This window comes from Paroedura picta, chromosome 9 (genome assembly GCF_049243985.1).
Source record: "Paroedura picta isolate Pp20150507F chromosome 9, Ppicta_v3.0, whole genome shotgun sequence".
NCBI classification, from domain to species: domain Eukaryota; kingdom Metazoa; phylum Chordata; class Lepidosauria; order Squamata; family Gekkonidae; genus Paroedura; species Paroedura picta.
In genome coordinates, this window is record NC_135377.1 from 77687598 (window position 1) to 77713048 (window position 25451).

Below are 25451 nucleotides of genomic sequence, written 5' to 3' on the forward strand. Positions count from 1 at the left end.
TAAAGGTACATGAAATTTTATACTTAAAAAAAATATTCAGAAGGTACAGAAATGGAAAGCAAAATGACCCCCACCCCTGGAATAATATCCATGAATTCTCAGGGTATTGAAAGGAATTTTATTTTATGTACTAGATTTCAGGCATCTTGTTTTATTTTATTAATGTATTTCTTGTATACGCCACCCTTCCTTGAAGGCTCAGAGCAGCTAACAGAGGTTAAAACATAAAATACAAATATATACCATATCAATTAAAATTAAATTATTATTATTTAAATTATGTAACCCTCCCCCCTGCAAATGGGTGGAGGTCTTATTTTTAGCTTTGATAGAAAATCATCAGATGTTTCAGCTCAGGATGAAATCTCCCAATTCACTTTGATTTTTGCTTAAGGCAAAACATGGAGACCATCTGGGGAATGTATACAGTGCCATGAGAAATTTGGCAAGTCTAATTGATACTTTTCTGACTGCTCATGTATTTCCTCAGATGTGCTTTTGCCTGAAGAACCACCTATAGATTTGTTTTCACTTGAGGTGGCATCTCAGTGGCAACCGCAGTGCAGTTAGTCTATGAAAAAATATTATGGAGGCAGAGAGAATCCCAAAAGCAAAGAACTCAAGGGGGGAGGGGAAAGAGACTGCAAGCATGTTTCTCCTTAAAACAACTGCTGTAAACAGCTTTCAGAATGTTTGGCAATTCATTACCAAAACAGCCTAGTTAAGGATGAGAAGAATAAAGGCACATGAACATCACCATCCTATCTGATGATTTTTCCTTCCTCCAAAGGAAGTAGTAACTTATACTTTGAGCCATCCCTGGAGGTCCTGACATGATTGCCTGAGGGATACTTGCCAGCTTCAAAGCTTTGTAACAAATCTTCGATCTGTCTTACAGAGTTCCTTAAGAACACTGACATGTAAACACACAGACAGTTCTATCCAAAAGTTCCTGAGGAAGTATAATAATGCTGCAGATCCAAACTTGTTTATGTATCTTGGGTATCCTTCATAGAAAAGATTATGGGATGGTCCTCTTCCACCAAGTGCACAGCTTCGGGAGGGATGCACATAGAGCGGTGAGGGAGGTAGGGGACAAGATCTGCCCATATTAATAACATCTCTTTAAATGCACAGAAAAGTGCAAGTGCATTTTAAAAATTATTCTGGCAGAAAGGAGGCCTCTACATTCCAGCAGTGATTAACATCTTCAAGGCCACGGCTCTTGCTCAGCTAACATATGGGGCTCCAATTACTATAGCGGGCAGATTTTGCAGTCTAGAAAAGGTCCAGTCTAAATTTCTGAGGGCAATTTTGGCAATACCAAACAACATCTCAAATGTAGCAGTTAGGATTGAGACAGGCATGGTCAACGTTCAGTCCAGACTTTGGATACCTACCTATACATTCTGGCTAAAATTAGTTTTCCAACAGCAAGGTTTTGCAAGTCTAATAGTGATCAACACATTTGTCGCACCTTGGCAAATTGCACTCACTAAAAAGTTATGCTACTATGGTCTCTCATATCAATTGTTTTTGTCTATGGGTTATGACAAGGCTATAGATCTTGTTAAGACAAGAGTGATAGAAGTAGGGAGGCAACATGATTTCAACAATATTCAGGACCCACTTTTTAGGAAAGATCTCCTAAACAGGAACACCCAGAGCAATATCTAAAATAAGTGATAAATCCTGAGCACACGAAATCCTTTACCCTCCTTCGTCACAATGCCCTGCCCTCTGCTTACTTGAGTGGGAAATTTGATGGACTCCCTCTCAAGGATCAGCTCTGTATCTGCAATGAGGGTCAAGTAGAGAACACAGAACACATCTTATTTGAGTGCAAGCTGTATAATCATATTCACACAGGTGCATTAGTACCAATGCTTATAGAATGCCCTCGCGACCTGAGAAATTGCTATCAGATACATGTAATTTTTTAACTAGCAAAGTAGCAAAATTTCCGTGGCTAGCTTTAAGAACTAGGAAAGATTGGGCCACTGATGTATAGCCATTATAACCTTGCTGATAGGTCCACAGAACTTCTTATGTTTTTTGGTTAATAGCTTTTATGGTACGTCACTTAATCTTGTTTTTGTTTTATATTTTAACAGCTTTAATAGTTTTATTGCTTTTATGGCTCCTTTTTATTGTTGATGCATTTTTAACCTTTTAATGTATTACCTTCCCTTTTACAAACTATTGTATAGTAGTGCATCTAAAATTTTGGTCTAAATGACCATAAATAAAGATTGGTTGGTTGGTTGCTTGGAAACGATTCTGTCCTGGATGTGACCAAGCCCAATCCAGGCCCAACATGCAGGGGAATAAATTTTCCCTTTATTTAGTAAAGTTAAAACATGTTATGCTGTTTTTCTACCCAATCAGGTAGTACTAGGCAGCAAATATATATTTTAAAAAAACACTCACACAATTAAAATGCAGTTAAATATGCACGTTTGTGTGTGTGTGTAGTCCCACAACATGGGCACATGTTTGATATGTCAGCATTTTTACTGCGAAGGCATGATCTGATAGGGCCTCTTGAGTGTTTTGATGAAGAAATCTTCTTTATTAAGGAAGGAAAAGGAATGGACCAGGTATACATGAGGTCTTTGCAGAAACTGAAGTTAGCCCCTAGTCCACCTGCCTATATGATCTCCCAGAGCCTATCCCCATGGTACTTTGTGACTACAGAGAAAACTAGCAAGCCTCCCATTATATCAAGTATAGGCATCAAAGGCAATAAAGGCTAACTTGAAAATAACAGTACATATTCATGCAGTAGAATCAACCAGAAAATCAAACATGGCAGGAGCATGTAAAAACAGGATCTTGATAAGGTGACCACTTCAGTACAGTTTCCTGGAAAATGCTGTGGCAAGAAGGGTTAGGCGCTTTGGCGTCCGAAGCAGCTGTTCCTGCCCGAAGCAGCCAGCACGTGTGTGCGAAACGGAATTCAGAACTCTGCCAGTGCCAGCACCCTTCCCCCCCCCCCGGCCAGTGGCACTGGCTGCTTCAGGCGGGAACAGCTGCTTCAGACGCCGAAGTGCCCAATCCTAGTGGCAAGCCATGCGCTGTATGCATGCCACTTGCTCCATCCATACAGGAGATAGACAGTATTCGATCAATTTGAGACCTGCCCTATTCAGTGTGACATCCGAGGATGACCGATTGAAAGAAAATTGAAAAGGTATATGATCTTCAATGTCAATCTCCAGGGAGGAGGCTAGGTCTGAGTTAGACGCGCCTATGCGAGCATTGAGGTCTCCCATGACAACTAAGTGGGCCGTGGGAAATTGGCCTTGGGTTGTTAAGGTGAATTCTGAAAGTTTGGACCAGTTATCATTCAGTTCACTCTCAGTTGTAACTGGGGGTTAATCAGGATGATATGGTAGTCCGCAGAGAGCGACAGCAGAATAGCTATAGCAATCGGGGGACAAGATCCTAAAAATAGGCTATTGAGTCCTGAGTTGGCTTTGACAAAACATGCCAACCCAGCTTTACAACGACCTTTGCGATGGGCTCTAGTTGCAGGAGAATGACAAACTACAAAATCTTTGAAGTTGGGAGCGTCAGCTGACCAGGTTTCTTGAAGTAAAATGCAGTGAAAATTAGAAAGATAATTAATAAAGTCTACGTCACTGCATTTGTTAGTCCAACCTGCAACGTTCCACAAAATAATATTGAAAGTGCTAGCAGTTGGCCTCTGGGCTAGTCAGTTCTGATTGGAGATTTGGTCCAGGAGATAGAGTTGGTCTCCTGGGCTGATTCTGCATTTACTTTGTTTATTCCATTGTTGATCCTGCTGAATTCAGATCGATTTGAACTCAGGTCTTCCACTCCCTCCCCCATTGAAAAAGAAAGTGTTTTGCACGTGATTAGGAAAGCTCAAAAGGGGGGGGGGGGAGCCAAGAGCAGCAGGAGCCTCTTTGAAAACAACAGAGGAGAGGGAATAAATCCAAGAGGAAAATCTCTGCCGGGAGAAGTTACGGCTTCTGGAGCTTCTGCCAAGAGAAGTTAAGCCTTTCCCTTTAAGGGAAGCCTTGCAATCTGGGAATCAGGAACTGATGCCCTGGCCAATCAGGGCTTTTCTACAGCACTGGAGGCTTGGCAGCGAGTTATTTCGGGGAAAGTAGACAGGTGCACGCTTACTCATGCCAATTTTTCAAATATCGAGAGTTATATCCATTCCAGGACATCACGGGGGAAAGGTAGGGTCACTTTAGATGTAAAATTTAAATTGCCCAAAATCAAAGTGGAAATTGTATTTAGTGTAGAAGGCAGGGATTGAATTGACCTGGGATTGGAATAAAAGCTCTGTGCAGATTCAGCCCTAGTTTGCCCCTGAATGCACACATGCATGCACGCGCGCACACACACACAATCTGCCAACACTAATGGAGATCCCAAGAACCAATCCCATACTATATTGCCTTCCCTGCACCATGCTTTCATCCTGTCTGCACCCTGCTTCCCAGGCATTCCTGTCCACATCATCTAAGATGGTACAGGAAGAAGGAAGACAGACTTTCTGCACTGTGGCTTATTGTTAAAACTTAACACTAAGTTTAAATTGGGATGTAATAGAGGAAGAGAAATAGGGTGGGGGTGAGGAAAGAATTTTGTAAGATATATTCCTTTGCATACAAAGTTCTGCATTTGAAATTTTATCATGTCCCAAGATTTTTCTTTTTCATAAAATGCTACCAGGAAATATTTTCAAATTTCAAAAGCACGTTTTTTCTTTAAAAGGGACACAGTGTATGACTTTAGAAAAGTGCATCTAACAAACTGTCATTGCTACCAGATGCTAAGTACATATTTGAACACCACCAGAATGGAGGCAGATTCTGGAATCTGTCCAGTTTCTCTATAATGCTTAAAATTTTAGCTGTTACAGATTTTCTCTAAGGTTTACAAATGTAATGGCTACAGACAACAGCGGAATGCAGCTAACCACTGCACATGTAGAGTCACAGGGGTGATTGGTTATCTGTAGCATGCATTGATGAGAACTTTATTTCAGTGCTAATTAGGGGAAATAAAACCAAAAGCAATATAGAATGCCTGAGAGTATGACAACAAAGATTTCCTTTGAACCCGGTTTTCCTGTTGCCATGAAACAAATATTGTGACCACAGCAAATATAAAACAGAAGAAGTGAGTTGGTGCACCATTAATGGGGGAAGGGGGAATCAACAGGAAACAACCAGGCCAAAGTGTAATTGAACATTAGGTTTCCAAGGCATGTTCTCTTCCATGTTTCATGTGAATAATTTCCTCAATTCTGAGTTTTTGGAAAGGCCTTTTACACCATCTTTCTTATTATGTCAGGTAGATAAGTGGTTAATATCGCTGAGGAACATTTTCTCGACTGAACAGCACTGGGCATTGCCCATTCAAGGCAGTCTAGGTTAAGTTTTCCTGGAATTACGACTGATCTCCAGACAACAAAAATCAACTATCCTGGAGAAAATGGCAGCTTCAGTTGACAGCCTCAATGATAGATCATAGAGACTAGGTGAAATCTCTCCCCAAGTTCCCCATTCCACAGGCTATGCCCCCAAATCTCCAGGAAATCCTGTGTCTAGAGTTGACAGCCCTAGTTATTTACTTCTGTTGTCCTTTTTGCCATACCTTGTGGTTGACTTTTTTACCTCTCTCTTCGTCTACTGCAGCCTGCTAGGAACCGAGCAGTTGAGAACCAGTGACCTCACATCAAAGATATCACTCTCAGCCTCCATGTTGAAGCTTTAAGTAAATGTCTTTATTTGGAAAGCTAGCATCTAGAGTCTGCACTTTGTATATGGTCACAGACAGAATCTTTGACAAAGACAACACCAGGGAACACTAGCATATATACCTGGGCCATGGGAAAAGGGCAATAAACTACTTGGGGTGAGAACTGGGCATTCACATAGGAAAACAGGATTAGAGAAACCTTTGATATGAAAGTGCAAAAGCAACTCTCTTACATCTGTTACTTTGTCTAGCCTGGAAGAGCAGCCTTGAAATAGGAGATAGCGGAGAGCCGCAGAAGTGGGGCGAGCTTTTGAAATGCATAGCTGAGGCAAAGGGAGGAGTATGGCGCTCCTGAGCGGGGCAGGAGTTCTGGGAGCTTTGGGGAAAATTACTACATATGTCCGAGGACCATTGGGGCAGGAACTAGGGGTTTATGACACTCTGCCTTTCCCACGGCCCCCTCCTATCCCCTGCCGAAGTTGAGGGGCACAGGGCAGGGTTTGTTGGGGAAGGAATCATGAAAGCGTTTCACCGTAAACATTTTCTGCATCGACCCACTCGTTGTCCGCATCTCGAAAACCTTTCCAAGACAGCAAGTACTGGAACCGTTTTCACTGGATCCGAAAATTCACCACCTCCCAAAGTTCATAATGTGTTTCATCCCCCACCATCACTGGGAGAGAAGGAGGAGTGGTAGGATGCCACATGTCTGGCAGGGGAGCTGATTTTAGGAGGCTGACATGAAAAACGGGATGTACCTTGTGGTAGGTGGTTCCACCTTAACAGCCACCTCATTGATAATTTCCACCACCTTAAACACGCCCACAAACTTGTAACTCAGTTTTTTGTTCAGGCGTCTGTTTTTCAGGTTCCTGGTCGAGATTATGACGTTGCCTATGGAGTATGAAGGTGCCTCCTTCCTTTTCTTATTGGCTCATTCCTTATAGTCAGTCATGGCTTTGTGTAGGGCCTCCTTTGTGTAGGGTAGTCATCTCCCTCCATGTCTCTCTTACTTTGGTTGCCCACTCCGCCACTCCTGGCAGGAGGCAAGGGCATGCTCCTGGAGGAAGATCTAGAGCCTGGTAGGGCCAGAATGCGTAGTTGTACACTATTTTAAAAGGAGCTAACCCCGTGCTGGCATGGGGGGCATTATTGTACGCATACTCTGCCAGGGGTAATAGTGAAACCCAGTTATCCTGGTGGTAATTGAGGAAGCATTGCAAGTATTGCTCTAGCACCTGATTTACTCTTTCGGTTTCCCATTTGTAGCCAGGTGATAGGCTGTACTCAAGCCGTGGGAGATACCTGCCAGATCTAAGAGGGCACCCCAGAATTTGGCCACAAACTGGCTCCCACGATCACTAACCACCTTGTTAGGAAAGGAGTGCAATCTGACCACATGTTGCATGAACATTTCAGCTAATTATTGTACCATGGGAAGAGTAGTGCAGGGTACAAAATGGGCCTGTTGGGGGAACAGGTCCACCACTACCCAAATCACAGCCTTTCCTGAGCTAGGGGGAAGATCAGTGATAAAGTCCATGGAAATGACTTCCCAGGGCCTGGTGGGGACCTCTAGGAGTTTCAGCAGTCTGGTGGGGGTTTCCCACCCTCCTCTTGGAAGTGACACAAATAGGGCACCCCTTCACGTAGTCTTCCATATCCCGCCTTACCCAGAACTGCCAGCAGATCAACCCCCATGTTTTTAAAAACCCCAAATGCCTCGCAGTCTTGCTGTCATGGCAAACTTCAAGAATCTTCCCTCTGAGGGGGGAAGGAACATACAACAAATCACCCCTGCTCCACAACCCCTCATGTTCAGTCAACGAAGTTTTCAAAGGACTGAATTCTTGGTCAGAGGACAGGGCTTGTTTGAATACATCAGGGTTCTGCCCCTTGCAGTCCTGGGTTTGAGGCAGTCTTGGGTTTGGGAGAGCCCCTCCCTGGGTCTTGCTTCTTGTTTGGACCATAAGTCCCAGATGATTGGAGTTGAAAACAATGTCCACATGCGCCTCCCCCTCGCTGTCCTTTTATTTTTTTTTGTGATAATTTTATTATTTATCTTTAAACCGCCCGTGGCGCCACGGGCGCCACGGACTAAATAATTCGGTAAGGGGGGTAGAGGTGGGATTAGTCCGTGATGAGGAAGGGTCCGGATTGGACCCTTCCTCACGACAGACAATTGGAGGGACCAATCGGCAGGCGCAAAGCGCCTGCCGATTGGTCCCTCCGATTCCCAGCTCCGGCCTGACGCGGCGAGAGGCGCAAAGCCCCCGGTCGAACCTTAGCCGAGCTGGTGCAGAGGCAGGAGGGGCTGCCCGGCTGGGGGACCACCTGTCTTGGAGCTGTGGCCGGCCGGAGGGGGGGGGCGGGGCGGGCCCGCGGTCCCTGCGCGCCGTCTGCCTTCGCTTCTGCCCGTTCCTTGGTTCCGGTTCGTCGGGAACCGTGGCTGCCGGGGGTTCCCTGCCTGGCGGGCTGACGCGGTGAGAGGCGCAAAGCGCCTCTCGCCGCATCAGCCCGCCGCCAACAAAAGAAGCTCGCCGCCGACCAGCCCGCCGCCGCCGCCGACCAGCACGCCGCCGATATTGTAAGGCCCTAGCGCCCGCTGCATTCCCCTGCAGCGGGCTTGATTACTAGTTATTATATAAAGCATTTAACAGAAAAGTAAGAGGAAAAAAGCGACCAGCTGATATGGTTTGCCATCCTCTTTTAACATACATATTCAGTTCCCATCACATATTAATCCTAATCTAGAAGTTTTTACCATCTTTCTTAACGAAATGATTGTTAATACATATGAGAGTATAGTCTGTTATAAGAATATATTCTATTATTATCTTAAATGATATAAAGTCGGTCCCCTTCATATATTGGCCCTGACCTAAGAGTTACTGCTGCTGTCTTGTTAATACATATGAAGTATAGTTTGCTATCCTCTTTTAGCATACATATTAGCATACATATTCAGTCCCCATCACATATTGATCCTGATCTAGAAGTTATTACCATCTTTCTTAGCAGAGTAATTGTTGATACATATGAGAGTATAATCTATTATAAGAATATATTCTATTATTGTCTTAGATAATATAAAGTCAGTTCCCGTCATATATTGGCCCTGACCTAAAAGTTACTGCTGCTGTCTTTCCCACAGGAGACCAGGAGAATGCTCCAGTGTTCATCGCATCCTTCAGGTGGTCACAGAAAATGAAATTGTATTTTTTCCCACAGTGACGCCTGATAATTCCTGCATAGAGTATTTGTGGTTGTCCTTCTGTCAGGGCCAAAGAAGTCTCTTGCTTGATTCTTGCTTGCAGTCGCCTTTAAGTAGGCTCTGTATATTTTGTCAATCCGGATCTCTTCCTCTGGTCGCACAGAGATATCTCCTGATAGCTTCCTGCATGCTGTCGCCTTTGAATAGACTCTGTTTATTTTGTTGATCCAAATCACTTCCTGCTCTAAATAGACTTCCAGGTTTTCGGTGTTTTCCTTCCTTAAATGTGTTTTCCCAAGTTCTTCCAAGGTGCTTTTGATTTTTATGTCCCTAGCTCTTTCCCCCTCCTGTTGATTAACTTCCAGACATTGAATTCTCGTTTGAAGTATTGTTGGCTGAGTTGTGTTTTCATCAGCTGTTTTTTCCAAACCGTTGGTTCTGTCTAAAAGCCCTTTCTTAGTCTTTTGGATTTCCTTTTCCACCTTGTTGACTGCTTTCAGTATCTTTGAGTTCCTCGCATAACAAATGGAAAAGCTGTGCCTTAGTTAATTTTTCCATAGTTCTAGGCAGTCACAAACTATAAACAGAAAGTCTCGTGAGGTCTCGCGGGAGCACGAGCGATCCAAAATTATCAGTTTGTCGAGAGAAGGCGGAGCCATGGCACTTGGATAGCTCGAATACTTCGAGCTCCTGTTCCACTGAGGGTCAATCGCTGCTGTGATTGACAGAATTGGGTTTTGGGTACGCTAACCCACCCACAATCTTCTCAGAAATTCCTTGTGAATCTCTGGGGCCTCTCTGTTCCGCAGGGAAATTAATCTCCCACTGGAACGTAAGCTCAGTGTGCACAGGGTCCAGCAAGCGCCGTCCGCCATTTTAATATCCTTTCCTCCCTTTCCTCCTTTTTCAACTCTGCAATCTACAAAGCTTATTTTAATCTACAAAGCTAATTGGATACCTCCCAGCAAGACCTTCGACTCACCACAACTCCGGAGTGAAAACATCTGGCAGACATCAGATCGAGCCTACAAACAGTGAGTGGGGTTTCCCCCGGCACCCTCTTCCCTGGAATAAACTCTCGGCGTGGAAAGTTGCTTTCTCTAATCCAAACAAGCTAGAGTGACAGGAAGACAATTTATTGCAACTGAGGGGGTGGACACTGCCAAATTCCAAGATATTGAGTCATTAATCAACGCAGAGATGCAAGTGCTCTTCCGCTTCTCCGTCTCTACTTTTTCCCCCGTTTCTGGCTCTGCTTGATGCCACCTCATTATGAGGCAGGCTAATTTTCTTTTCTAAGTAGAAGATGGACTTAAATTAACTCAAACTAATAAGTAACAGCTCTTATTGCATATATTTTGATTTTCGAAGATAAGAGAGATAAGAGCCGTGCCTGGAAAGATCTCGCAAGAACTAAGCTCCAGAGACATTGCTTTAATATCAAAACAGACTATTGCTTTCGTTAGGACTCTGTAGGACCTCTACTGGTTATTTGCAAAATTGCAAATATATTTTGGAAACAACATATGCATAATTGATTAAGTCTAACAAAATTCCAAGCCTGGAACATGTTTTCGCTTAAAAAATTTGCATATCTTCTAGAGAAACAAACACAAGACCTGAAAGAATCTATAAATGGCTCGCTTAAAAATATGCTCATGGAGTTTAAAGGCATTAAGGAAGAAGTTTCTAACAGGAATGATGAACCAATAGTAGTGGCTGATGATAGCTCTAAACAAGGTGGAAAATTACCAGCAGAAGAGGAATCTGAAATTATGGAGATGGAAAAGGGGATGTCAGAGTCTTGGAGCTCAGATAAGGACATCCTACCTGAGAAGATATACAGCCACTCCAAAGCAACAGTACACAAGAATCAATTAAAAGACATATGGATCTGCGGTGAAAGCAATCGATTGAAAGGAGCTTCTTGGAAAAACATCTGTACTGATATTGGAGTCCAGGAGGTACAACTGTTTCAAGGTTTATCGATGTATACTCTGAGGGAAAGACTACAACTGTACCTTCCTAGCCAAAGACCAACAGGACAGAACATTAGTCAATGGGAGCCACAAGACGTAACAAGCCTCGATATGAGACCCCCTTAAGAAGCTTGGGGAATGGAAATGTAACACAGTGGTTGAAATTCTTTTCCTCTTTTCCCTCCTTTCCGTAGCTATATAGGCAATATAACTAGTTAAGAAGTTAATCTGGGGTCTAAGATCTTCTAAGTAAGCTGAATTTGTATTATTAAATCTAATTTCGTAGTGTCTACCAGCCCAAAATTAAAGCATAACTAAAAGGAGACACCTAATGGAATGGGCTTACATTATAGTGTGGGGTTTTAGATTTCCTATGATAGCTGAATTTGAATTATCTAACATATCTCTGTAGTGACTTTCAGCCTAAACTTAAAGCATAACTAAAAGGAGGTTCCTAACTGAGGAGGTGTAAATGTAACTAACGAAGAATTTATTCTACTAATTAATGAAGACTCCATTTTATCATTTCTGGTATTAATAATGTACACTTATATAACTTAATAACCTTAGCAACTCATAAACATATATTTGTTTCTCTTCTTTCCGTACAACTAAGCAGGCTTGTTTTTTTTCCTTTTTCCTTTTCCCTAGTGGAAATGTGGAGGGCTCTAGGACCACGTTAAGTATAAACTGTTTATGATTGTTAAAATTGTCAGAAACTATGCAAACAAATGCTGAAATGATGGTAACAAAGTAGACTTCTCTTTTTAAATGTGGTGCAAACGTGAAAAAGTCTATAAAAAGTCTATAAGCTTTGGGTAAAAGTCCATAATATTGTAGCCAGTCTTATAATCTTAAATGAAGAGAAGAGGGTTTTTAAGATTGAAATGGGGAACTAAAATGTTTTTCCGCAGTGCCTCCCAACCCACATACAGAGCTTCTTCTCCTATGCGACGACGACAGCAAGACTAGAATTGGCCAAGAAATGGAAAACGCAAGAACGACCCTCGACAGAAGACTGGCTGAATAAACTAGCTGATTTTGCCAAGATGGCCGAACTGACACTAGTAGTGAACGGAAGAATAGAAGAGGCCTTTCAAGAACAATGGGGCCCTTACCTGAACTATTTACAAAGGGGATTAAAATGGGGAACCAAGTGTATCAAATGAAGAGCATAACTCTCCTTTTCTGTATTAACAATGTAGATTGCATGTATCTCACTGTCTTTAACTCTGGAAAATAAAATAAAAACTCTCTATAAAAAAATAAATAATTAATTAAAAAAACCAAATTATCAGTTTGTCGATCTCCGTATCAAGTCAGCGTCCCCCACTGAACTCTCTCCAACAAAACTTTAAAGTCTCTCTTTTCTTTAAGCTCTCTCTTTGTTTGATTAGTGAGTGTAATTAGCTGGGAGCTCCCACTCAACAAAAGAATTCACTTGTAAATTGGTTGAGGAGGGGGGGAAGAGCTTGTGGGGGAAAAAAAGGAAAAACCAGAAAACTCACGGTCTTTACTGTTGCAGACTTCGGCTCCTGTCAGTCTGGTAAAAGATGATCTGGGAAGAATGTTAGGTTAACTGGTTGTTTCAGGCTTAGAAAGTTATTTACGACAAGGGCGCCATCATGACCTTGAGCACATGCCGCAGCGATCTGGAGAACTCAGTCTCCACGGATCTGTAGGACCCTCAGGATGCCGTTCCCGGTTCCTGGGGCGACCGGCGAGCAAGATTTGCGTATCTGCTCAGGTCTGCCAGGTGCGGTTGCTCCTGACCCTCAGCATGGCTTAAGAGCCGGGCAGAAGCCCAACTAGTACAGCGCCATCTTCAGTCGTTCTCCCTCGCTGTCCTTTTTATCCATTCGGGAGAGGGTGATTGCCAGGAAGTTGGAGTGGCCAGGGATGTGAGTCAGTTTAAAGTTGAACTGGGTGAAAAACTCTGCCCTCTGGGTTCTTATGGGGAGTCCAAACTTGGAAGGGTTCCTTGGCCGCCTCCAGCAGATGCCTTCAGATAGTAAAGGCAGTCTTGACAGCCGCCACATCTTTCTCCCAGATAGCTCAATTTTTCTCTGCTGGGGAGAATTTGCATGACAAGTAAGCCGCCCATCCTCCCCCTTCTGTAACAAAACTCCGCCCACTGCTGAGTCTGAAGCATCTACTTGGATCACAAAGGGGTTTGTTTGGATCTGGGTATGCCAGCACCTGCTCCATGGCACCTGCTCCATGGTAAAGCACCTGCTTTAATTCTTCAAAAGCCCTAGTGCAAGATCTATTCTAAGCTAGTAGCACACCTGGGTGCTTAGCGTTTCCCCCTTTCCTTTTGGTTTTAAGGAGGTCAGTCAGTGGAATGGCCACTTCCGAATAAAGGGGCTGGAAGTCACAGTAGAAACTGGAGAATCCCAAGAATGACTGCAGTTGGTGGCGGGTGTGGGGAACCTCCCTGGCAAGCAGGTCTTTTAGTTTGGTGGGGTCCATTTGAATCCCCTGCTCTGAGACCCGATATCCCAGATAGTCAATTTGGCTCTTATGAAACTCACATTTAGACATCTTGGCAAACAGCTTATGATCTCAGAGGCGTTCTAGAACCTCATGGACAAGCGCCACATGTTCTTTCTTGTTTTGGCTACATATCAACACGTCATCACCACCACCCTACCCACCCCCGATACAACAAAATTTGCAATACCTCATTAGTTACATTCATGAATATTCCCGGCAAGCCGCTCAACTTCCCATTGCCAATTAGGCAGGGTTCTACCTTCTCTTCCCTTGCAGTGTTTTCGTGAGGATATGGTGAGGATATGAGTAACTATTGAGTATCAATAGTGGTTAGGTTTTTAACCTTTCTACTTTATGTGGGGGTTTTATCTTTGATTGTAACCCATCATGAGGCAGTTCCCCAATAGTGATGGGTAATAAATGCAAACAATAAATAAATAAAAATAAAAGTAAGGAGACCCTAAATTTGCCAAAGCATGAAGGGAGGTTTGTAACACCATTTATTGCCTCCTGCTGACTTCCCCAAATGACACCCAAGCAAAGATTTTTCATGCAATCTTCCTTTCTATGAAACCTAGCCTCAGATTGACATCTGGTGGAGTTTGCTTTGTTCCCACAAATCCTCTGCAAGATTACCTGTATCTGCCTAGTTTTAGAAAGTGCTAACATGTGAAAAGGTCACTGTGAGTTTAGAGTACATAAGCCTGCTTTACACCCAGCCCAGCCATTAGTTCACCTAGCTCAGTACTGTATATTCTGATTGGAAGTAGTGCCTCAAGGACACATAAAGAGCTTCCCCTCCAAGCCATGCTACCCAGAAATCCTTCTATGCCAAGCTGCCGAGGAATAAAGTGTGGGCTCATCTCTTTGCCAAGCATGTGTCTCATCACTGAGCATGGCAGACCACAAAATCTGTAAACATCCACCTCGGTTTCTCTTGATGACATTATATGTAGTTCTCTGAAGGTCATTTTTCTCCCCCAGACAAGTGGGAAGATCACTTGCTGCCAGAACAGTAAATATTTCAAGATCGGTCTGCGCAGCTTAGATATAACTCCAGCCAATATGAAACAACAACACTAAAGGCACAGAGGGAGGACTTCAACCACACCCATGGCACAAATACAAGGGTAGTGTAATAAAACTAATTCCCTTGCCCATGGTAGCCACACAAATCTCAGGTGAACAGTGAAAGCTCAAAGGATAAATATTGTAGTCATGCTCCAGCAATGCTGACACAGGTAGAGGGTTATGAGCCTTAACTTACACAGAGAAACAACAGCTACAGCCAAGAAATGACCCTCTTGAGATAAAGAATTCATAGTAAAAATATAACATTAAAAGGCTGCATAGAATTCAAATATTCTCAAAGACTTGAAATGCAAATTTACAATAGTTTATTGTATTTATTTAGTTAATTAATTTCCTTATAATTTGCCTTTCTCTTCAACGGGGACTCAAAGCAGTGTCCCTTGTTCTCTCTTCCACTGGATCATCGCAACAGCTTTGTGAGGTAGTGTTTGAACGAAGATCACCCAGTAGGCTTCCATGGCACAAGCAGGTCCTCCAGATACTAGCCCAGCACTTTTAAATCTCTACCTCACTCTTGCTCTCTCAAATACAGAATTAGAATGTAGCACCAAAAGTCCACCAGAATTCAAAGTCAATTTGGGAGAAGGTGCTATAATCATGTACTAATTATTCATTATGAGTTTGTTATGCCTACTGTTTCCTTTCTGGACTGACTTGAATTGTGAAGAATCTGGTTAACACATGTTTTATCCACCAATACTGCACATTTTAAAAGAAACATGCTCACCTGTTTTGGGGTCAACGGAGAAATATGGCTGTCCCTGAAGAATACTATACACTACCCGGGCACTGTTTCCATAGGTGGGATCATCCGCATCTGTGGCTGTCACCTGAAGGACCGAGGTACCTACAACACAGAAAAAATGTAATCAACACAAAACAAACTCTGGCCATGTAGGTGCAATAGCCTGGTAGAATAAGTTAAAAAAAAAAAACACTCTCAAGACAACTAGATCCCGGGGTTGTACAAATGTAAATCGTTTTGTTCTTTACGTCTTCTTAAGTTTTGGTACATCAGATGTTCTGTTCTTCTTCTGAAGACAGACTGTGATTTTGTGTACGCACTGTATAAGTTCACAAATGGTCCACAGATCATCACATGCATTTTGTGTGTATTTCTATGTCCGCAGTGCACATACTGATTGACCTATACTTCATTGGTTTGTTTCCCCCATAGTGATAACTTGCATGCTACTTCCTAACTTCCCAAACATCTGGGAAGCACCACCGAATATGCAGTTGCATGTCATGATATGATCAAATAACATTTGAGCAGCATGTCATAGGAGGAAGAATTCTTCATTCCACGTAGTAGGGAACTCAAAATACAACTTGAATTGGACAATAGTCAGTTAAAGTTTACATTTTTAAACATGAATGATCTTATGGATAACAGGGGACGGCAGCTAAGATACAGTTTGGTTCCTGTCATTGCAAGATCCTCTTTAGCCCAAGAAATGTACTTTGAGACATGCACCTATGGACTTGGAAGTCATGTTTCACTGACCACCTTGAGATGGAAGTGACTAGGGACATCTAAGACAATTTTCCTTGATGTACACCTGTGCTAAAAGACAATTTTATAGTTATCCCCAGTTAAGCAGTAGTTAAACAGATCAGTTTTCAGCATTCTTGGTATTCTGACCAACAAATCCAGATGTACTTTTGGCACCCTAGGTGAACTACGACCTTGACACAGATCTAGTTCAGCATTCCATTTGCTGTACTGCCCAACCAGATGTTTTTGACCAAATATTGCACAAAGGACACAACTTCCCCTACTATGAACCCCAAACCTGGCATTCTGACATACGTGGCCTTTGCATAAGCAGGTTACATGTCAGCCACCTTTACCTTCTTTGTTACCACCTCCCCCCCAAAATTCTAAGAAACTGACTCTAGTAACAGCCAGTTCATATCTACCTTAATCAACATGTGTACGCAGTGAGGAAAAAATAGCAGCCAATATATGAGATAGAAGAGACTATTTTCAGGATCAGATTTTGCAAGCAATGGAATGGGCAGGGTGGCCAGTAGGGCAGGCTAGCCTACGACCCACATTCAGGGGCTTCATGGCCCACTGTAGAGTGCTGACCCACAGGTTTGGAAACCCTGGCCCAGAGGATGCATGAACACTGTGCACAAGTTACAGTGAACACACATGCAATCTGTGCAATGCACACTAACTTTTCCTTTATATGTGTGTTCAATTCATTATTCATTATTTCCACCATCAATTCATTATTTCCATCTGCAAGGACATGGGAAGCAATCCCGTGTGTTGATTGCTTTAAAAATAAAGAAAAGCTAATTTTAATAATGTTGTCAGAAGCAAGGCATCCAGTAGAATCTCTGAAGTTTTCAAGGACACAGTTGGCTAAGAGCTAAGATTCTTTTCCTTTGAAAAATTTGAAAGTTCAAGTTTTGGAATCTTATGGTACATCCATGAAAGCACTCCTGTTCTCCTCTTATACTCAGGGATTTAAATTATTCAGCACAGAATTAGTATTCCAAATCAGTCCCCAAAGCCTAAAGATGTCATCAATATGCAGATGACACCTAGCTCTTCCTCCTGATGGAGAGCCACCCTGATTCTCCCCGAAAAGCCTAAGCCAGATGTCTGGAAGCAGCGATGAGGTGCTAATGTGAGAGGCTAATGTGAGAGGCTGCAGAAATTCCTGGAGCTGAACTCATCTTAAACCCCAGCGCTGAACTGCCAACTACTCTATGAGGGAGTGATTCTGCTTTCTGTTGGCAGAGAGACCAAAGCGTGGATGCTCTGTGTACGGGCAAGGGAAGGTACCTCTGACAATTCCAGTAGGTGAGGGTTAGGGCAGGGACAAGGAGGCACGGACACCATAATCCCTCCTCCCTGCCTCACTGGGCATCCTACTCCTGAGGCTGCCAGCTCCAGCTTGGGGGAATCCCTGAGGTGGGAGGGAGGCAAAGGCACAGGGGCTGCTGGCCAGTTGCTCCAGCATAATTAATTTCTACAGGCTAGAGAGCAGCTGTAATTGCCAGGCCTGATCTGAAGGCTGGTAACCCTTCCTGCTTCAGAGTTGCCATGACTCCTCTCAGGAATCTCTAAGCAGCTGAAACATCTTGCTTGCTCATAAGGACTGGGAATCCAATCTGGGGACTTGCATTGCTTGTTCTGTACATTGTTCTGTACCACACATGGCAGAAACACCCACTAGAGATCTGCGTTTGGACATATCCAAGCCAAATAGATATGATCAGGCTGACCCTGCGTTGAGCAGGAGGTTGGACTAAATGGCTGTATGGTCCCTTCCAAATCTATGATTCTATGATGTCTATATATTTGTCAGTGTCCCAATTCAGTTTGGAATGGGTGATTCTCAGTCGGTATAATGACATGGATTCAAAGGAACATAAAGAAACCCTGCTGGATCAGGCCAGTGCCCCCTCCAGTCCATTACTCTGTGTCACACAGTGACCAAAACCTAGGTGTCTTCAGGAGGTCCACCAGCAGTGCCTGAACTCCAGAAGCCCACCCCCTGTTGACCCTCCAAGCACCAAGAAGATGCAGCATCACTGCCCAAGACAGAAGAACACAAGAGAAGCCATGCGGGATCAGGCCAGTGGCCCACCCAGTTTAATATTCTGTGTCACACAGTGGCCAAAGTCCAGATGTTATCAAGGGGTATATTTTTCACATAAATACTTGATGATATTGATGTCAAACATACAGAAAACTCACAACAGGCTTCTTAATGAAAGAAAGCTTTATTGAAAAGTACTATACGCTAGGGACTGAAAAGTCAAATCTGACCAGAGTTCAGATTTGCCTCTGCTTATCAATACAATTCTCCCGCCCAAAACTTGACAGTTCCCAAGGGAGGGGAGACAAGAGAAAAGACATATGTGTAAGAAAAACAGGAATTCATTCTCACAACCTTGAGGAGGTGACAACAATCCCGAGAGCCCACAACATGTGATAAGGTTAACATAACAAAACTATTCACTTTTATGGCTAGCAAGGCTACAGGGCCTGGAGCAAGCAGGCGCCAAGCGATATAAAACAATATAACTGACATGGAGGAACTCAAGCTAATTTATGACAGAGATTCTACAATCCTGACAATTGAGACATGACTCATTTAAAAGTAGGTGGAAGGTTGTTAGCTTTATTTAAGGAAATATCACACATGTAAATACTAATATTTTGTAAAAATTTGTTTAGAAGTTAAACCACTAATGAAGAAGGAAACATTGAAAACAGACTATTGAGAATTTTTTTGTTTATCCGGAACCCATTTTGGTTTGATTGTTTTCATGCCTTTAACTGTGGAATAACAGACATGAAGATAATATCTATTAAATAATAACAACTGAATGTATTCATTTTTTCAATAAATTGGTACAATCACAAACAAAAACAGATTACTTTTTTGATAGCCAACTGGTTAGATTTTTCTACTTTGGATATTTCCATTTGACTAGTCCTCTTTTGGACACCATCAGGAGGTTTGCCAGCAGGTCCAGATATTTTGGCTCCCTGACATCCAGGTCTGAAAAGTACATTTTTTTCCTGAGCTTCCCATCCCTGACACCTACACCCTGCCCCCAGGATGCAGACAGAAGGATTGCAGCATGAGCATTTAGAGCCTGTCTCACTATTCTTCCTCTCCTACCTTCGGGATCCTACCTGTTTAGGATGCAAAGACAGCGTGCTAGTGTCCCCTTTCCTTTCCATTCTCTTATTCTTGGTTACTTTATTACTGAGAAGATACTATAAAACTACATGCTGACATGAGGCTGAAAGGAAAGAATGTTGTTCTGTGCCACTGCAGGCAAATCTTTAATGTTTAAATGAGGGAGTTTAATAAAATAAAATGTAAAAAAATTCCTGAGAATGCAAATCCACAAGCCTGCCTCACCAACCCCTTTGGGTCCACTATTAAAATTGCAAACAGTTTGCTGTCTCAACGGAGCCCAAATGGGTGAAAACAAGGGAAAAATAAGGAAAACTCTAAAACTTCTAAGTATCCACTGAAGGCTGTTTTCTCAAAGGGGGGACTTGTAAAAGTTAACACAGCATAGCCTTAATTTTGTTTTACATAAGACAAGTTTTTCTAGTAAAGCTGTAAATAGCGCAGACTAGAAGACATCCAGATTTTTGCATTTTGGAAAAAAGATGAAGCTTTCCCCATTCATTTTGGTAACAGATCCCCCCCCCCTCCCCATGTTGTCAAGTTGTTTTTGACCTGTGGGCTTTTCTAGGAAAGAGGCTTTCAGTAGTCTGAGGGCTTCTATCTGTTTGTAGGATCCTTGTATTTCGTGGCTGCTTAAATATACAGTGTCCCCAGCCAGTGTGGAGCTGTGGTTAAGAGACTAATTCCTGGGAACTTGGTTTGAATCTCTACTCATGACATGTCATGGGTGACCTTGGGCCAATCATGCTCTATTTATTATTTATATTTATTTATATTTATATACCGCTGCTCTCAAATGCCTCGCGGCGGTTAGCACAATTCATAAGAACAATAAATCCCATAAAAACCCATTAAAACACAATACACAATATCAAGATGGCGGATAATCTTTAACCGCTCCTAGCGGAGCGGATTAAATAATTCGGTAAGGGCCCCGAGAGCGGGCCCTGTCCGTGATGAGGAAGGGTGCCAATAGGCCCCTTCCCCTGGACTGACAATCGGAGGGCCCAATCGGCAGGCACTTTGCACCTACCGATTGGGCCCTCTGATTGTTAGTCTGGCGGCAAGGGACCAATTGAGAGCCAAAGATCCCTTGATGGGTTTCATCACCCATCATCATGTTTAGGAGCAGACTGTCAGATGAGTAGGCGTTGGAGCATTTACTTGGAGAGTCACTAGGCCATGGAGATATGTAGATTTCTTTGTCTTAGAATACCTAAACCAGCCATACCATGTTTTTGCTTGATGTGGACTTTGAATTCCCACCAATAGAGGTTGTGGATGGAGATCTTCATAACCACTCAGACTTTACAGCAGCCAATGAAAAGGTGCCATGCACATGAGAAGTAATCATCCACAATGCGTTTCAGGGAGAGACAAACTTTGGTGGATGCATATGAAAAATAAGAGTCTAGAACAGTCCGCTGGTCTTCATGCATTCCAGTAGCCTCACTGCATGCCACTTCCTTCCCCCAGGCCTTAATTCTACAGAGGCTCACTTTTCAGATTTGTCAGGTTGTGTAGGGCTACTCATTTAAAACATTTATTAGACTGCCTCTTCGAAAGGCTGCTTTAGGTGACTCACAAAACAAAGTGACATGCAATTATAAAACAAATCTCAAATAATTAAAAATCAAAAAATTAAACTCCTGGCCCCCAAAAAACAAAACAAAACAAAGCAAACTAGCAGCAGCCCAGTTGCTTATCAAACAACTCTGAACAAACTGAAGCCAAAGTTCTCACTGACATCTTCTTTTTTACCAGAACAACAACAAAATTTAACCTCAGCTAAGAATGGGCCTGTGAGGATCTTCTGTTACTCAGAAAAGCAAACCCTTGACTTGATGTAAAAGATTTCTTTATTCAGAACAAGCAATCATTTGTGACAAAGCTTTGTCGAAACTGAGGCGTAGGTAAAGAAGCATAGCATTTACCGCCTTGCCCTGCGCCTCCCTCCCCATGAGAACCCATCTAATGATGCAAGACTTCAAACAGTCTCAACAACCTTCCAAGATTGCATTCTGAGGGGAATGGAGATGGATGACGGAGATGGTGAGAGGATCAAGATCGGGGAGAGGTGTGAATGCAGGAATCATAGAATCATAGAATAATAGAGTTGGAAGGGACCTCATGGGTCATCTAGTTCAACCTCCTGCACTATGCAGGACACTCACATCCCAATCACTCATTAATTTTAATCTGCCACCCCTTTGCCTCCACAGAATCAGCCTCTCCGTCAGATGGCTATCTGTCAAAGGCAGACAGACTCACAACAAGGCTTCTGGTTTAATAGAAAGCTTTAATTGAAAGTAGTTCTGAGCACTCTAACATCTGAAGTCAAGACTGCTCGATATAGGAAAAGCAAGCAGTTATCAATACAATTCTCCCGCCCAAATGGTCCTCAGTTCCCAGGGAGGAATATTCCCCCCTCACCAAGGTGCCATCCTGGGCTTCCTGCCAGACTGTCTGTGGCTCCACGGCCTTGGTCGAATTGGCGCCCCTCTTTGTAGATAAGATGTTGACAGGGGTACTTGCAACAGAATATCACAGCAGGGGAGAATGCAGTGTGAAAAGCTCAGGGTCATCAAAGGAGGATAGAGGTTCAAAGAGTTACTACAGAGTCATAAAGCATAGGAGGTTACACACACACATGAAAATGGAGTCTCTCTGGTCAGCCTGGCTTAATCACGGCAGAGAGCAGGAGGCTGATCCTGACACTATCTAGCCTCTGTTTAAAAATTTACAAAGATGGAAAACCCACCACCTCCCGAGGAAGCCTGTTCCGCTGAGAAACCACACTAACTGTCAGGAACTTCTTCCGGGTGTTTAGATGAAATTTCTTTTGAATTAATTTCATAGAATCATAGAGTTGGAAGGGGGCATACAGGCCATCTAGTCCAACCCCCTGCTCAACACAGGATCAGCCCAAAGCATCCTAAAGCATCCAAGAAAAGTTTGTATCCAACCTTTGCTTGAAAACTGCCAGTGAGGGGGAGCTCACCACTTCCTTAGGCAGCCTATTCCACTGCTGAACTACTATGACTGTGAATTCCCCCCCCGATATCTAGCCTATATCGTTGTACTTGTAGTTTAAACCCGTTACTGCATGTCCTTTCCTCTGCAGCCAATGGGAACAGCATCCTGCCCTCCTCCAAATGACAACCTTTCAAATACTTAAAGAGGGCTATCATGTCCCCTCTCAACCTCCTTTTCTCCAGGCTGAACATTCCCAAGTCCCTCAACCTATCTTCATAGGGCTTGGTCCCTTGGCCCCAGATCATCTTCATCGCTCTCCTCTGTATCCTTTCAATTTTATCTACGTCCTTCTTGAAGTGAGGCCTCCAGAACTGCACACAGTACTCCAGGTGTGGTCTGATCAGTGCCGTATACAATGGGACTATGACATCTTGTGATTTTGATGTGATGCCCCTGTTGATACAGCTCAAAATGGCATTCACCTTTTTTACTGCTGCATCACACTGCCTGCTCATGTTTAGTTTACAATCCACAAGTACCCCAAGGTCTCGTTCACACACAGTGTTACCTAGAAGCGTATCCCCCATCCAGTAGGCATGCTTTTCATTTTTCTGACCCAGATGCAGAACTTTACACTTACCTGTATTAAATTGCATCTTGTTCTCATTTGCCCATTTTTCCATTGCGTTCAGATCACGTTGAACACTGTCTCTATCTTCCGGAGTATTTGCTAGTCCTCCCAATTTGGTGTCATCTGCAAACTTGATGAGTAGTCCCTCCACCCCTTCATCTAGATCATTAATAAATATGTTAAAAAGTACCGGGCCGAGCCCTGAGCCCTGAGGTACCCCGCTACTCACCTCCCTCCAGTCTGATGAAACACCATTGACAACAACTCTTTGAGTGCGGTTCTCTAACCAATTCCCTATCCACCTGACTATCTGAAAATCGAGATTGCAGTCCTTCAACTTATCCATCAGAACATCATGGGGAACCTTGTCAAAAGCTTTACTAAAATCCAATTTCATCCCATTTGTTCTGGTCTGTCCCTCTGGAAGAACTGACCAAAGCAATAAAACATGGCAACAGGCTAGATAAACTAACAGACTCCAAGATGGCTATCAAGCTAAACAAAGCAATATAAATCAAGGCAGGAGCCTTGCATCCTGACAGGTACTTGGGAATAATAATGCAAGAGTGACAACCATCCATCCCACTTCCAATAAGTAGGGAAAGAAGTGGTTTCAGAGGGCTTTCACAACAAGGATTTGTCAAAACTCTTGGGTTTCTTGATGCCCCTGGGAGGGTTTCCCACATAGGTGGCAGTTAATTATTTTTTAAATATATCTTTAAATGTTATATATATTTTAAATAGGGTGATATAGCCATATATGGTCAATGTAAACCCATCCTCACCTTCACAAAATGGCCAATGATGGGGCAGGGCTGAATCAGCACTGACTTTGTTTATTCAGTCTTGGATCCTGCTGAATCCAGACCGATTTGAGCTCAGGTCTTCCTCTATTCCCTTCCTTCCCATTGAAACAGAAAAGCATTCTGCACATGGTTAGGGAAGCTCAGAAGGGGGGGGGAGCCAAGTGCAGCAGAACATCTTTCTTTTCTTGAAGGTGGGAGGAGGATTAGAGACAACAGAGGAGGGGGGGAAAACTGAGAGGCAAATCTGTACTGAGAAAAGTTAGGGCTTCTGGAGCTTCTGCTGAGAGAAGATATGGCTTCCCCTTTAAGGCAAGCTTGCAGCCTGGGAACGAGGAAGCCTTTGAACTGAAGCCTTGGCCAATCAGGGCTTTTTCACAATGTTGGTTGCTCAGCAGTAAGTTTGAAACAAGCAGAGAACTGCATGCTCTCTCATGCCGATTTTTCAAATATTGAGGGTTATATCCACTTTAGGATATTGCGGGGAATAGGTAGGGTCACTCAGGATCAATCATGCTTGTTGCAGAGGGAAAATTTAAATAGGACAAAATCAAAATGGAAATCGCATTCAGTGGAGATGGCAGGGACTGAATTGACCTGGGATTGGAATAAAAGCTTCACCCCTGGAGGGGAGGGCATAGGGAGGGGCCCCAGCTATGCTTCTCAACTACATTCTGCACAATCACACCACTTGTGGACTTTCTCAAAGTCTGAAGAATGTTTCATTTGGTTACAGAAAGGTAAAAAAGTCGAGAAAGGCTGGGTTACAATGTTGGGCTTCTGATCTTAAGTGTTTAAGTGTTTAGGCACATCTAGAGATGGCTGTAGCCAAAGGATAGTGTCTGGGTGGCAGGTTAACATGGATAGAGAGGTTGTCGAGAGGAATTTAGCTGCACTGGATGAGTTCAAATCCCCTGGTCCAGATGAAATGCACCCGAGAGTACTCAAAGAACTTTCCAGAGAACTTGCACAGCCCTTGTCCATCATCTTCGGAACCTCTTTAAGGACTGGAGATGTCCCAGAGGACTGGAAAAGAGCAAACGTTATTCCAATCTTCAAAAAAGGGAGGAAGGATGACCCAGGAAACTACAGTGAGTCTGACCTCTGTTGTGGGGAAGATAATGGAGCAGATATTAAAGGGAGCGATCTGCAAACATCTGGAGGACAATTTGGTGATCCAAGGAAGTCAGCATGGATTTGTCTCCAACAGGTCCTGCCAGACCAACCTAGTTTCCTTTTTTGACCAAGTAACAGGTTTGCTGGATCAGGGAAATTCGGTTGATGTCATTTACTTGGATTTTAGTAAAGCTTTTGACAAGGTTCCCCATGATGTTCTGATGGATAAGTTGAAGGACTGCAATCTGGATTTTCAGATAGTTAGGTGGATAGGGAATTGGTTAGAGAACCGCACTCAAAGAGTTGTTGTCAATGGTGTTTCATCAGACTGGAGAGAGGTGAGTAGCGGGGTACCTCAGGGCTCGGTGCTCGGCCCGGTACTTTTTAACATATTTATTAATGATCTAGATGAGGGGGTGGAGGGACTACTCATCAAGTTTGCAGATGACACCAAATTGGGAGGACTGGCAAATACTCCGGAAGATAGAGACAGAGTTCAACGAGATCTGAACACAATGGAAAAATGGGCAAATGAGAACAAGATGCAATTTAATAAAGATAAGTGTAAAGTTCTGCATCTGGGTCAGAAAAATGAAAAGCATGCCTACTGGATGGGGGATACGCTTCTAGGTAGCACTGTGTGTGAACGAGACCCTGGGGTACTTGTGGATTGTAAACTAAACATGAGCAGGCAGTGTGATGCAGCGGTAAAAAAGGCAAATG

General features: G+C 43.3%; 1 protein-coding gene across 12 annotated transcripts in view; it reads right to left on the reverse strand.

Moving 5' to 3' along the window:
• Positions 1–25451, reverse strand: part of CDH18 (cadherin 18) — a 902365-nt gene that overhangs the window by 150814 nt on the left and 726100 nt on the right. For 11 of the 12 annotated variants that reach the window (XM_077353383.1, XM_077353381.1, XM_077353388.1 and 8 more), the window contains one exon: positions 15254–15373. In XM_077353383.1, coding sequence (XP_077209498.1) covers positions 15254–15373 — 120 coding nt within the window. Of the gene's footprint in view, positions 1–15253; positions 15374–25451 lie in introns of those variants that run through there. The other variant, XM_077353390.1, reaches the window with a different exon arrangement.